Source organism: Amblyomma maculatum, chromosome 3, assembly GCF_055883805.1.
Source record: "Amblyomma maculatum isolate TAMU_Amacu chromosome 3, ASM5588380v1, whole genome shotgun sequence".
NCBI classification, from domain to species: domain Eukaryota; kingdom Metazoa; phylum Arthropoda; class Arachnida; order Ixodida; family Ixodidae; genus Amblyomma; species Amblyomma maculatum.
In genome coordinates, this window is record NC_139346.1 from 41,332,880 (window position 1) to 41,346,389 (window position 13,510).

At 47.0% G+C, this 13,510-nt stretch overlaps 2 protein-coding genes across 2 annotated transcripts in view; both read left to right on the plus strand.

Moving 5' to 3' along the window:
* The window catches only part of LOC146194637 (glucose dehydrogenase [FAD, quinone]-like), a 141,261-nt gene that overhangs the window by 26,056 nt on the left and 101,695 nt on the right, over positions 1-13,510 (plus strand). The gene's annotated exons all lie outside the window — the stretch shown is intronic.
* LOC146194638 (uncharacterized) lies at positions 7,104-11,020 on the plus strand. The gene has a single exon (XM_084597483.1). It carries the CDS (start codon positions 7,519-7,521, stop codon positions 11,017-11,019), a length of 3,501 nt encoding a protein of 1,166 aa, XP_084453609.1. The 5' UTR covers positions 7,104-7,518; the 3' UTR covers position 11,020.

The following is a 13,510-nucleotide window of genomic DNA, read 5'->3' on the forward strand; positions in this document are numbered from 1 at the left end:
TGGCTTATCATCACGGTGAAACATTGATAACATAAGATTAAACTTTATTCCGATTCCACATCATCGTCACCGTTACACTTCTGTATAGACATAGACACATCCCGGTGAAACGCGCGGCACCGGCTAAAGGCCAACCGGCGGAGTCGCGGCGGCGGTTGCGGCTGCAGCGGTGGCTCCGACCATCTGTGCCTCTCCTGTGACGTCACGTGGGTTGCGCATGCGCAGCTGTGTCTCTTATTGCGAAAGCAATACTACGCCAGGTCTAACCGCTCGTCGCTGTGCGCCTTGTCCGTGTTCATGACCGTGGTTCCCTGGCAGGAGCTGCCAAATTGGATCTCTCGTTTCACATGGGATGGTTATATCAGACTGAGCCTGCCAGGACCTTTGCATTCACGCTAATACGGTTTGGTTAAAGCGGGGCTTTATATGTGTGTCTAACGACGGAGCACACACGAGACTCGGAGTTGACTAGCCTAGTGAAGCTTTTCGCTTCAAAAAAAAGAAAAAGAAACCTGGCTGTATGTATTAACGAACGAATATTATACAGTAAAGCTAAATTTCAGAATACTCATCTGCACATGTCTGAATTATACAACTTGCGACCGATTATTTAATGTCTCAATGTCCCGCACAAACTATGGTCACAAAATTTGACGGTTGGAATACCGCGACTTCTAAATGTTTACCTTCCTTTACTTTCAATAGGAATGAAAACCGAAGTTACCAGTACTACAAAACAGCCGTGCATGATATGCTAGGCTTTTAGCATTGCTGTGTCACTCAACCATATGTTTTTGTTGTGAGCCTTTTCGTTTTGTTTATAATATCGTAATTTTAACTTGAGTTTGTGATACAAGCAGTCAAATCGTTTGAATATTTGCTTATTTTGTTGTGGGAAAAGCCTAGTACATACATGCTCATTGGTTTGCATGTGATTTTTATTCCAAAACCAAAAAAAGTATTCTGAGCAACTCTATTTCCCTCTAAATATATCTTACATGTTCAACACGTTTTGATATTATTACGAACTTTCTGTCCATGGCAAAAAATTGCCTGTTATTGCATTTTGTACTTCGACAGTGAAACGTATTGTTGTCTTCAGATTGACGATATTTTTGTGGCCGCAAAATTTTATTTGACTGAAAAAAATGGGAATGCTATTAGACTCCGGCGCACGCGTTTTGCTTGCGGTGGCAACACCTTTGCTTCGTCATATTTAAAGTTTGAAAAGTTTCTTTTCAGGGAGACTGGATAATCTATTGTTTAAAATGCCGCGGCATACCAATTAATGTACGCCATCCTCAAATTACCCTGACTTTTTGCTAAGTCTTCTTGCAGAAACGAAGCCATTGTCCTGGTAACCACACTTCGGCTTATGATTATGATATTTAAGTGCCAAATTGAGCATGGTGATATTTGATCGTGTATTCATAAATTGGCTTGCAACTAAGCTCATCTACGATGAAGCTACATTTCGGGACTTTAATGCGTGTGGGTCCACAGCCAGGATAAAAGAAGGACACTGCGCTAAACTGAAGACACGATATACGTATAAACTGCCTGTTTCCACCTGAGTTGCAACTGTATAGTAAATTTCTGGCTTAATGGCTGCTATGCATAGATTTATTTCTAGGCTTTAACATCCCAAAAGTGATTGATCTACGAGAAGAGACGTAGTGGACTCCTTCGTAAATTTTGACAATCCGGGCTGCCATAGCGTTCACCGGGAACCCGCAGTAAACGTGCGCGCTGCTTTTCACCTGCATCAAGAACAGCCTCCGCGGCGGGATCGAAGCCGTGTCTTTGGGATAGGCTTCCGCGCGCCCTAACCGCTGAGTCGCAACAGATGGGGTCTGTAAACTCATACTACTATTTTTAAGATTTGGCTGAGCGCTGTGAAGAGTACAAGCAAGATATTGTTATTATTATTATTATTATTATTATTATTATTATTATTATTATTATTATTATTATTATTATTATTATTATTATTATTATTATTATTATTATTATTGTTATTATTATTATTATCTGCGTCTGCAAAACATACGTGTACACAGAATGGAAACCTGAAGTAAATAATTCACGTTTCCTTAATAAACACACCAATACTCGCCTCGTGAAAAGCTAAACATGGGAATTCCGAATAAAATGCTAATTCGCAGACTTTAAGAAAAGGAAGTCCTGGAATTCACGTGATAAGCGAATTGTCGATGACTTATTTCATTCTCCTTGACCACGCATTTTCTATCTGCTTCCTTTTGAGTTAAACCATTGTTTTATGTTACTCGCCTCATAACATAGACAAAATCTAATTGTTTGATGCAAGTGCGCCGGTAACAGTTACAGTTTGGTGAGAGCTGCAGAAAGAATAAATGTTTATAGAGAAGCTAATTGCAAGCAGCTCATTTTGTCTGAAACTAATTCTATCAATTCAAAAGAAAGCTATTTTTCAAAACCAACTTGGAGAAATATTCCCTGCGGACCTCTGACTACTACCAATCTTACTCCCGTCAAGACAATAATGTTTTTGGAGCGGCAATAGCTACTAATTCAGGTCGTTTTCGCAGTTACCACTATAAGAATTTGCGATGTTTGCTAAAACAAGGAATTGGATGCTTGCTACATTACGTCCTAGATTTTAGGCGATGATGTGTTGCTTTGTGCTCTACGTTTTGTGTTAGTGAAGTAAACTGAGGTCCTCTGAAACGTTAATCGCAGGGCATGAAAAAAAAAAAAAAGTGCTGAGGTTGCGATATGGTGGCTTATTATTAGGCATGGAAGGCAAACAAGGCAATAATGTCCTATTTTTAACCTCATGCTGCAGCCGGAAAGCATCCGGGAAGCTGCCGGAAAAAAATATCGGGAACTTTAAAAGTTCGTATCGTCAGATTGCGCTCACTATAGACACGGGTAAACTCACCACGCCATCTGCATGCCACGTGGTTACTGCAATCGGTTCTGGCCAGTGAGATCAACCCGTTCAGTTAAAATGTTTCTCCCAATTGGGAATTAAGTATTGCAGAGAAGATAACCGTACGCCCTGTTGCGATACTGAAGAAAGTTAAAAAAAAAACGTGTTATTGATACCAACCATCAGCTCTGTATTTCTTTCCACAGCTATAGCCAAACGATGGCTCGAAGTTTTACATTTCCGAGTACCAACATTTTAGTACAGTAGCCAGCAACCAGAGTGCATGAATGTAAGTAACGTTGAGCCTCAAATGTTTTGCTGTTGGTGCACAGTAGAATTTGCAAAGAGGTTTTAGGAAGCAGTATCCTATTGCTACTTTTATTACACACTACCTAGGTTTCGAGACAGTGCTATGTTTCTTGCATGCTTTGCATTCGGTGCCCTGGAACAATCCGGGCGTGTCCTCGGAAGGAAAGCAATGCTTATTTGGCGCATGCGTAATGTGCAGACATTACGCATGCGCTAGGCGTAAGTGTCACGGCCTATGACTCTCTCTGTAAATTTTACCAGTCGACAGCAAGCACTGCAGGGCTATTTAGTTTTCTTTTCATGTTTTTTATAACCTGTACTCAACAAGTTTGCTGAAAACGGGTTCAGTATGCTAAAACAGACGTCAAGCAAGAGGATCAAGGCGACAAAAATAAATTTTGCTCAAGGTTGAAATCGTGGTGCAGAGACACGGGAGGTGACACTTGTGATATTTCTCTAAAGGCCAAGGCCCCTGGGCCGCAACTTCAGCGATGGTGTCAAGCGAATAACACGGTAAAGGGGCGTTGCGATTCCGTCACAATTCTATGCGTTACTACATAGATTTACAGGGTCGTCCACTTTTAGCTATAACATTGTCACTGCTTTCATCCGGTCAGCAACTCGCCCAACGCAGACGCATAGCGAAGCAAAATGTGCACGGAGGGACCTGGAGGTAGTGCTTCGGTTGGAGTGGCTTTATTACATATTCGGATCGCACGCAAGGAATGTTTGGAAGCATAAACATGTGTTATTATAGTTCAAGGGAGGCTAACTTTACTTCGACGTTCCTGAAACGTTCACATTCACGAAGGGCCAGAACATTTCTTTGGTTTGCTACCGTTATATGGTATCGAGAAATCTGCGTGCCCTATTAATATAGGCATGGAGGTAACATCCGCCTCCAGTATCGCAATGTTCACTCGGCATCACATTCTGCCGGAATAATTAAGTATATTCTTGCATTTTATTGTTTTTCATGCCGGTTCTTGTCGCCTTACAGGTTTCAAGCATTACATCATTATATAAGGGGTGATTACATATATACGTAATCTAAAGAGCATAATTCAATTATTATGCAAAGCACAATAACTCTTAGTATCGGGCACTGAAAAGCAAGATCAATCTTATAAAACTATTATTTAGGCGTTAGTAATCATAAAAATGATCTTTATTTCATCCCTAACAGGAAGGAGCTCGTAATACCACCATTTTGCAACAGGTAATGACAAGGCAGGGAACGTCATCACGACTATGGATGAGGTAGCCAAAGTAGCCGAGGAATTCTGTACTGATCTGTACAGTAACCAAAGTAGTCAGGACATTAATGAGATTGGCAGTAGGGAAAAGCAGTCAGATGTTCCGCAGTGAAAAAGAACGAGGTTAAGAAAGCTTTATCAACTATGAAAAGGGAGAAATCAGCTGGAAAGGATCGCGTAACTGCAGATTTGTTGAAGGACGGAGGGGGGATATCGGGCTAGGAAAATTGGCCACCCTGTGTACACAATGCCGGGAGTCATCGACGATACCGGAATCATGGAAGAACGCAAACATTATCTTAATTCATAAGAAAGGGGATGCTAAGGACTTGAAAAGTTACAGGCCACTCAGCCTAATATCTGTTACATGTAAGGTATTTATTAATTGCTAAAAAAAAATCAGGAAAACCTTAGTATTCAATCAAGCAATAGATCAGACAGGTTTTCGGAAAAGGTACTCTACTCTCAATCATATCCATACCATCAACCAGGTGATAGAAAAATGCTCGAAATGTAACCAGTCCTTATACATAGCACTCATTGATTACGAAAAAAGCATTTGACTCAGTAGAAACCTCGGCGGTGATGCAGGCATTGCAAAATATGGGTTTAGAGTAGCCGTATGTGAAAGTACTGCAGAATTTATATGTGGCTGCCCAGCAACCATTGTTCTGCATAAAGGAAGTAACAAAATTCCTATACAGCAAGGCGTTAGACAAGGAGACATGATCTCCCCAGTACTATTCACAGCTTGCTACGGGAAGTACTCAGAGGCTTGGAATGGGAGCAGTTAGGGATAAGGGTAGATGGAGAATAACTCAGTCATCTGCAATTCGCTGATGACACTGAATTGCTAAGTAACTCAGGGGATGAACTGTAAACAATGATTGATGACCTATACAGGAAAAGAAGAAAGGTAGGCTTTAAAATCAATATGCAGAAGACTAAAGTCATGTTCAACAGCCTCGGGAAGGAACAGCAGTTTACGCTAGGTAACGAAGCACTGAAAGTACTAGGCGAATATATCTACTTAGGCAGGTAATAACCTCAGATCCGGGCTATGAAAGGGAAATAACAAGGAGAACAAGATTGGGATGGAGCGCGTACGGCAAGTACATGCACATTATAACTAGCAGCTTACCGGTATCGCTCAAGAGGAAGTACAGCAGTTGCATCTTATACCTGTACGGGGCTGAAATGTGTAGGCTAACGAAAAGAGTTCTGCTTAAGTTGAGGGCAACGCAGAAGGCAATGGAACGAAACATTGCAGGAGGAGTAGCATTAAGAGATAGGAAGCGTGCAGAGTGGGTCAGAGAAATAACTGAAGTTACTGACACTTTATTCGAAATTAAGAAGAAATAGGCATGGACAGGACATGTAGCTCGTAGAGAGAATAACTGATGGTCGCTTAGGGTAACAAAATGAATTCCAAGGGAAGGCAAGCGTAGTAGGGAGCGGCAGAAAATTAGGTGGGTGGATGAGGTTAAGAAATTCGAAGAGGTCAAATGGATGTAGCTAGCACAGTTCAGTTCAGTCATTCAGTCGTTTCCGACTCTTCATGACCCTATTGACCATATCAAGCCACGCTTTCCGGTGTCTCACTATTATCTTAACATCACATAACTTCATCTGCTGCGCCTCGAGGATGCCATCTAACCATCGCGTTCGCTGCCTACCCCTTCTCCGGCGACCCTCAACCTTTCCCAACATCAAATCTTTCTCCACTGACTCCACTCTTCTCATCAGATGACCAAAGTAGCTGAGCTTTAACTTTAGAATTTGACCCTCCAATGAGCAGTCAGAGTTTATGGTGGACAATATCGACTGATTTGATCTTCTGGCAGTTCAAGGAACTCTCAAAAGTCTCCGCCAGCACCACAATTCAAACGCGTCAATTCTTCGGCGGTCAGCCTTTTTCACAGTCCAACTCTCGCATCCATACATCACAACTGGAAAGACCATAGCACTAGTTATACGGATCTTGGTTGGCAGACTAATGTCTCTGCTCTTTACTAGGCGGTAAGAGCTAATCATGGCTCTCTTTCTCAGAAGCAGGCGTCTCCTAATTTCATGGCTGCAGTCTCCATCCTGGGTAATCTTGGAGCCCAAGAAGAGAAAATCTGTTACAGCTTCCACTTCTTGCCCCTTGATCCTGTCCCTTGATCAATTAACCCGGTCCTGTAGCTAGCACAGGACCGGGTTAATTGCAGGAAATTGGAAGAGGCCTTCTCTCTGTAGTGAGTATAGTCTGGCTGATGATGATGATGAGATGATACAGAAAAGAAGAGTGTGCAGTATTATTTTGTGACTGGAAAATGCAGATGAGGAAGAAATTTTCTTTGAGAAGTCAATGAGCAGTACCTCACTATTTTAAGATAAATACACGCAGCTAGAAAACGAAATTTTTCCAAGAAGATGACACATGGGCAGCATGTGTAAATCGGTAGAAACAACTGAACATCTTATACCCTAATGATGTGGCATCTACCTGATACCCTACTGTTTAAACACACCATTAGTCGGGTGATGTAATCTCTGGTGGAAGATAACAAAGCGCGACTGGAACATTGGTGACTGAAGAGGAGAAAGATGACATAAGGGTCGAAAAAAATATGTCAGCGCTACGCCGACTACGCCGACCAAAGCGCCCGCTTAGGCATTGTTTACCTTGACCATCGAACGCTGGCGCCGCTATTCGACACCGCGCCCAGCCAAGGCTACAACGAACTTTCTCACGGCCGTCGCCGCAGCGCACGAAACCGGAGAGAAGATCACGTGAGGAGAGAGGGCGAGCCGTCTCTGACGTGTGTGTGACTGGTGTACGTGCCGTAACCAGGATTCAACCGTGGGAAGAACGATGTGAAGGTGTGAAATGTGAATACCTAGAGAGTCAGTCGAAGCTGGACCGAGCGATAGAACGGACGCATCGCAACAGCGGAGTTCGCACAGGCGCGTTCTTCTTGCGGACTGACATCCACCTAATTTCCTAATGCGACCTCAATAAATTAGTTCTGCTTGTTTATTTGAGTGTCTGCTAACATGGCGCAGCCGACAGGATGTCAGTCAGACGCAACCACTGAAGACGCAGCGGCTCAACGGCGAACACTCTCGACTCGCTCCGACTCAACGACCGTCAACATTCTGCTGTCCTCGGTCGACCGCAATCGCTTGGGCACTGCTACGAAGAAGCAGCTTGCAGACGAGTTGAAAGCAAGACAACTGCCGTGCTCCGGAAGCAAGGACGATCTTGTCTCACGAATCCTCGAAGACAACGTTGGTCGACGAGTCTCCGAAGATATGGACACGCCAACGCTAAACCAGGCTGCCAACGACTACGACAGGCAGGCGTACCTGGAGGCGCTGTCTACAATCAAGGAGCTACGCGCCGAGGTGGAGACTGTCCGAATGCTGCTTGCCCAGGCGACCACGGCTACCGCAGTGCACGGGGGCGGCAACGTCAGTGCAGACGCCCCAACGCCAGCGCAAAACGTTACGAGTTCTGCACCAAGCCCACCACCCGCTCAAGTTCCAGCTGACGACACGAGAGCTGCAACTACGGAGATACCGATAACGATAACGCCAACTTACGCTACTGGTGACGGAGGACCGAATATGGCTGCGATTCTAGCCATGATCGCCACCACGCAAGCACAGCTTGCCAACGCGTTGACGAGGACTCCCGCACCCACGGCACCAGTGCAGATACATTCAACGAGCGACACATCATCCGCCATCCCTTTGTATGACGGGTCGCCACACCAAAGCGTGAGCGGCTGGATTTCCCAAGTAGAGCGCATCGCTGCTCTAGCGCACTGGACGGAGTCACTAACGCTGGCTAGCGCGGCAACACGTCTAACGGGAGCTGCGAGAGACTGGCACAGCTCGTACGGGACAATGTGCAACACGTGGCCCGAATGGAAAGAAGCCCTCACCACCCGCTTCAAACGAAATCTCTCAATGCAAGAGTTCCTTGACCTCCAAGGGAAACGACGTCTTGAACCGTCCGAATCCATCGTGGAATACATGTATTCGAAGAACTCTGTCCTCGACAAGGCGCCGTACCCACTCGCCACCGAGGAAAGGATCTCCCTAATATTGAGTGGAATAGAAGACGACACCTGGGCGAATCCGCTTGCAGCGCAGTGTTGCACTACAGTGACGGAGTTGATCGACCGTGCAGCCCAACTTGACTCGCGACGCCGCACAACTTCGCCCGCTTGCAACGGCAAGGACGCACGACCCCGCCTAACGAGTCAACGCAGTCAACTCAGGCGATCCAGCGGAGTGTCCAACGCTCCTCCAGATGACGACAGGGCGCACGAAACCCGAAGATCTACGCAGTCGAGACAGCCTACCGCAAGGTCATGCTATAACTGTGGTGAAACCGGCCACCTATCCCGAGAATGCAGCAAACCCAAAACCGCAGCTACCATCAGGGCGGAGCAGCGACGATCTGCCAGGTTCAACAGCGCCAACAGCGGCACACCACCCAACAGGCAAGCAAACTGTTTCTTGCACTCCACCGGCGGCACATTGCCAATCGTTACGGGCCGCGTAAACAACAGGCCGCTCAAGATTTGTATTGACAGTGGAGCCAATGTGTCAATTCTGAGTGAAGAGGCCCTTTGCGCGGACATTGATACGCACGCCCGGCACGCTACGGAATCGATCCAGGTTCTAAACCAAACTATTATTCCATCACGCGCGGCAACGCTCAGTGTTGAGGTGGGAACAACGAAAGTGCTTCTCCGAGACGTAGTCGTCGCGCCGTTGCCGGAATCTATAGACCTTATTCTCGGATCCGACTGGCGCCGCACCGCCAACGTGGATGTGACCTTCCATCCAACTAATGATGTGACTCTTGTGCAAGTTACCGAAACTTCCGACGCGTCATCGAGCTCGTCAACCCAGCGTCCGAAATCCACGCAAAGAACGGGAGAGGCTCTGATAGCTTCATTCTGTCAGCAAGGCGCTGAGCCTGCTTCCTACGATAATGGCTTTGTGCGATTCAGTGCGAAGGACTGCGTTCCCGACGAAGATTTCAAGACTCTGGTAGAAGACGCGGTATCAAAAATGACCAAGCACGCTAATGCTGGCGAAAAGGATGCGCTTAGATCTATCCTACACAAGCATCATGAGGCCTTCACGTCGAAAACGGACACTCTTGGCATGTGTCCCCACACCGAACACAGCATCGAACTACGGGACAGCGTGCCAGTGACATCGAGACCATACAGGTGCTCCCCAGCTGACCGGCAGTTCATCAGAGAACAAGTGGAAGACTACCTCGCCAAGGGTATAATACGGCCAAGCGAGAGCGAATACGGCGCTCCAACAATCGTCGTGGACCAGCCGATGCATCCAACGACCCCACGAAGAATGGTGCACGACTATCGCAAGCTTAACGAGAAGACGATCAACCCTTCGTATCCGATGCCGATCATGGAGGATGTGATTGATGACATCATGAGGGAAGGATCAGCATATTTCACCGTCCTAGATGTGAAGGCAGCTTTCCTAACCATCCGAGTAAAGGCTGAAGACGTTCACAAGACAGCATTCGTCACCCCCGACGGAAAATACGAGTATCTTCGCATGGCTTTCGGCTTTTGCAAGGCACCACAGACGATGCAGAGGGTGATGCGTCGCACATTCGATGGCCTCGGCAGAACGTCCACGTATATGGACGACGTCGGACAGGGAGCAGCAACGGTTACAGAGGCACTTAACCTGCTTGAAGAGGCGCTAAGAAGAATCGTCATCAACGGTCTAAAAATGGACATGCGAAAGTGCCAGTTCGTGCGAGATAAAGTTCAATTTCTAGGCTACGTGATATCGGCAGAAGGGCGAACGCTCGACGAAGAAAGGGTCTCCGCCATAGACAAGTTCAAACCGCATCGCAACGCGAAGAAGTTGTACTCATTCCTCCAGTTCGCAAACCATTATCGCAAGTTTGTGCCACAGTTCAGCAAGCTCACATACCCGCTACGTCAGCTTCTCGCAAGTGATGCTACATTCGTCTGGACAAGCGAGCACCAAAGAATTGTCGACACCGTGAAAACGGCCCTTAAAAGTCCGCCCACTCTGGCGAACTTCCGTCCAGACTGTCCTACCTATGTGCATGTTGACGCCTCTCAGACAGGACTTGGGGCGGTACTCTCCCAAACTCAAGACGGAAAGGAGCGTATAATCGAATACGCAAGCCGCGCTTTAAACAAGCACGACAGGGGACTACATTCAAACATGCTCGAGTGCATGGCCCTTCACTGGGCTATCACCGAAAAGTTCGCAATCTACCTACGAGGAGGCCCACGATTCACGGTGTACACGGACAACTTCAGCCTGTCGTACTTGGTGAAAAAGGGTGCAACCAACCGCAGGTTTGCAAGATGGACCCTCGACCTTGCGGAGTACACCTTTGATGTGAAGCACAAGCCTGGACGCCAGAACCCCCGGCAGACGCACTCTCAAGACAGGCAGACGCCACTGAATCAAGCGAAGAGCGACTTTCAGCTCACGACCTCCTCTGTCTCACCGTAATCGTCAGCGAACACAGCCGTCTACGCGAGCTACAAGAAGACGACCCAGACTGCCAAAAGTTCCGGACCGAGGCTGCGAACGACACATCTGACTACGAAATTGATAATGGCATCGTAATCAAGCGATCGTTTCAGAAAGGTCGTATGTGCAAGCGAGTGATTGTCCCCGCCACTCTCCGAAGTAACGTCATGCTGGTTTTCCACGACAACAACGGACACCTCGGCCTCGAAAAAACCAAAGACCTCATTCAGAAAAAGTACTGGTGGCCATCTATGACCAAGGACATCCGTCAGTACATAGAGACCTGCCACACGTGCCAGACAATAAATGCCCGCACCACGCGAAACGAAGGATGCCTCCGGCCAAGAGACATTCCTACCGAACCGAACGTTGTCATCTCACTGGACCACATGGGACCTCTCGACGGAAACAGCGGCTATGTGCTTGTGTGCATTGACCACGCAACACGATACATGGACGCTGTGGCCGTGCCGAGCACTTCGTCAGCACACTACCTCGAATTTCTGACCGAAAGATGGATCCCAAGATTTGGCGTTCCGAGCATCATAATCACCGATCAGGCTAGAGGATTTGTGAACAAACGAACAGCACAGTTTCACAACAGGCTCGGGATAACCCACATCAACTCCCCTCCGTATTGGCCTCAATCCAACGGTCTTATCGAGAGAATGGTCGGAACCCTCAAACAAGTGCTTCGCAAGACCATCGAGAACAACAGTGCATGGAAGAAGCAACTTCCCAAAGCAACATTCGCTATTAACGCTGCCAAACACCGTCACGGAAACTACAGCCCCTTCTGGCTAATGCATGGCTACGACCCAAAAATTCCCGGAGAGCTCAACATCGCTTCAGTTGAGAACGAGATCGAAGAAGCGGAGCGACTCCACGATCTAGCAAAGGGACGCGCGGAAACGAGGGACTGCCTTCTCGAGAGTCAACGAGAATCAACCGCCCGATATAACTCAAAGCGACGGGCCCCAGAATTTCATCCCGGAGATCTCGTCGTGCTCGAAGCCGGCGCACGGAACACACTTGACGCGCGCTACGAAGGCCCCTTTGAAATTACAGAAGTGATCGAGCCAAACCTTGTAGTCATAGAAAGGCTACACCACGCACCTGGTAAAATCAACCGAAAAACAGTGAACGTTGAACAACTGCGGAGGTACAAGGAGCGCGACCTCGTCGCTAATGAGCTTATGCCATCTCCCCGAAATGCTTGCACCTGAGGACAGGCGCAAATTCGGGAGGGTCGTGTCAGCGCTACGCCGACTACGCCGACCAAAGCGCCCGCTTAGGCATTGTTTACCTTGACCATCGAACGCTGGCGCCGCTATTCGACACCGCGCCCAGCCAAGGCTACAACGAACTTTCTCACGGCCGTCGCCGCAGCGCACGAAACCGGAGAGAAGATCACGTGAGGAGAGAGGGCGAGCCGTCTCTGACGTGTGTGTGACTGGTGTACGTGTCGTAACCAGGATTCAACCGTGGGAAGAACGATGTGAAGGTGTGAAATGTGAATACCTAGAGAGTCAGTCGAAGCTGGACCGAGCGATAGAACGGACGCATCGCAACAGTTGAGTTCGCACAGGCGCGTTCTTCTTGCGGACTGACATCCACCTAATTTCCTAATGCGACCTCAATAAATTAGTTCTGCTTGTTTATTTGAGTGTCTGCTAACAAATATTTAATAACTGAAATGAAGAAATACTTAACGAATGCATAACAACATTCAACATATAAGGAAAAATTCCGAACGTGATAGGAACTGCCGCCAACCTGTATCAAAGGGAAGGATCTTATAAACCTTCTGTCAGGCAGGGCCAGCCGACGCGGCGCTGATTTGAAAGCCTACACGCTAATCATTTCTAGCTGTTGTGGCTGTAAGATTTTTCAAGAGCTCTATTTTCGCTGCCGCTGCAGTACGCACTAAACAGTTAAGTACTATCATGAAATTTATGCTGCGTGTTGTGCATGTCTAAGCGCAGTGTTTCGATGGGTAGGTTGCGATTAGTTATGGTTTGTAGATGGCCTGTATTCGGCCGAAATATAATGTAATTTTTCTCTCTTGTTATTACTTTTTTTTTTTCATAATGATTATGACTCCTTGACCGCGCTTTAAGAAGAGCGCCTTGCTGCTGCTAGCGCTGAATCCGAGCCAAGGTAGAAAAGGGCACCCCTGCAATGCTGCCGTTTTGTTTAAGTTTTGAGGCTAAAAAAACATAGAAATGAACCAGAATTGTCATTTTGAGCCATTGCACCTTAAGTACGCGGAAGTACCTTCATGTCCCGCTGTATGACGGGACTCCTTCCCCCTCTTTGCAATATAGAGCGCATTCCCGTCACTGCTTTGTTGGTTTGTCTTTGAGACCTTCCGAACGGCACGTTCATATTTCCGTACAAGATAGGTGCCGTTTTCCAAAAGAATCGCATATTTTTAGCATATGAAGGCGCTCGTAGGCAACGCGTGTGG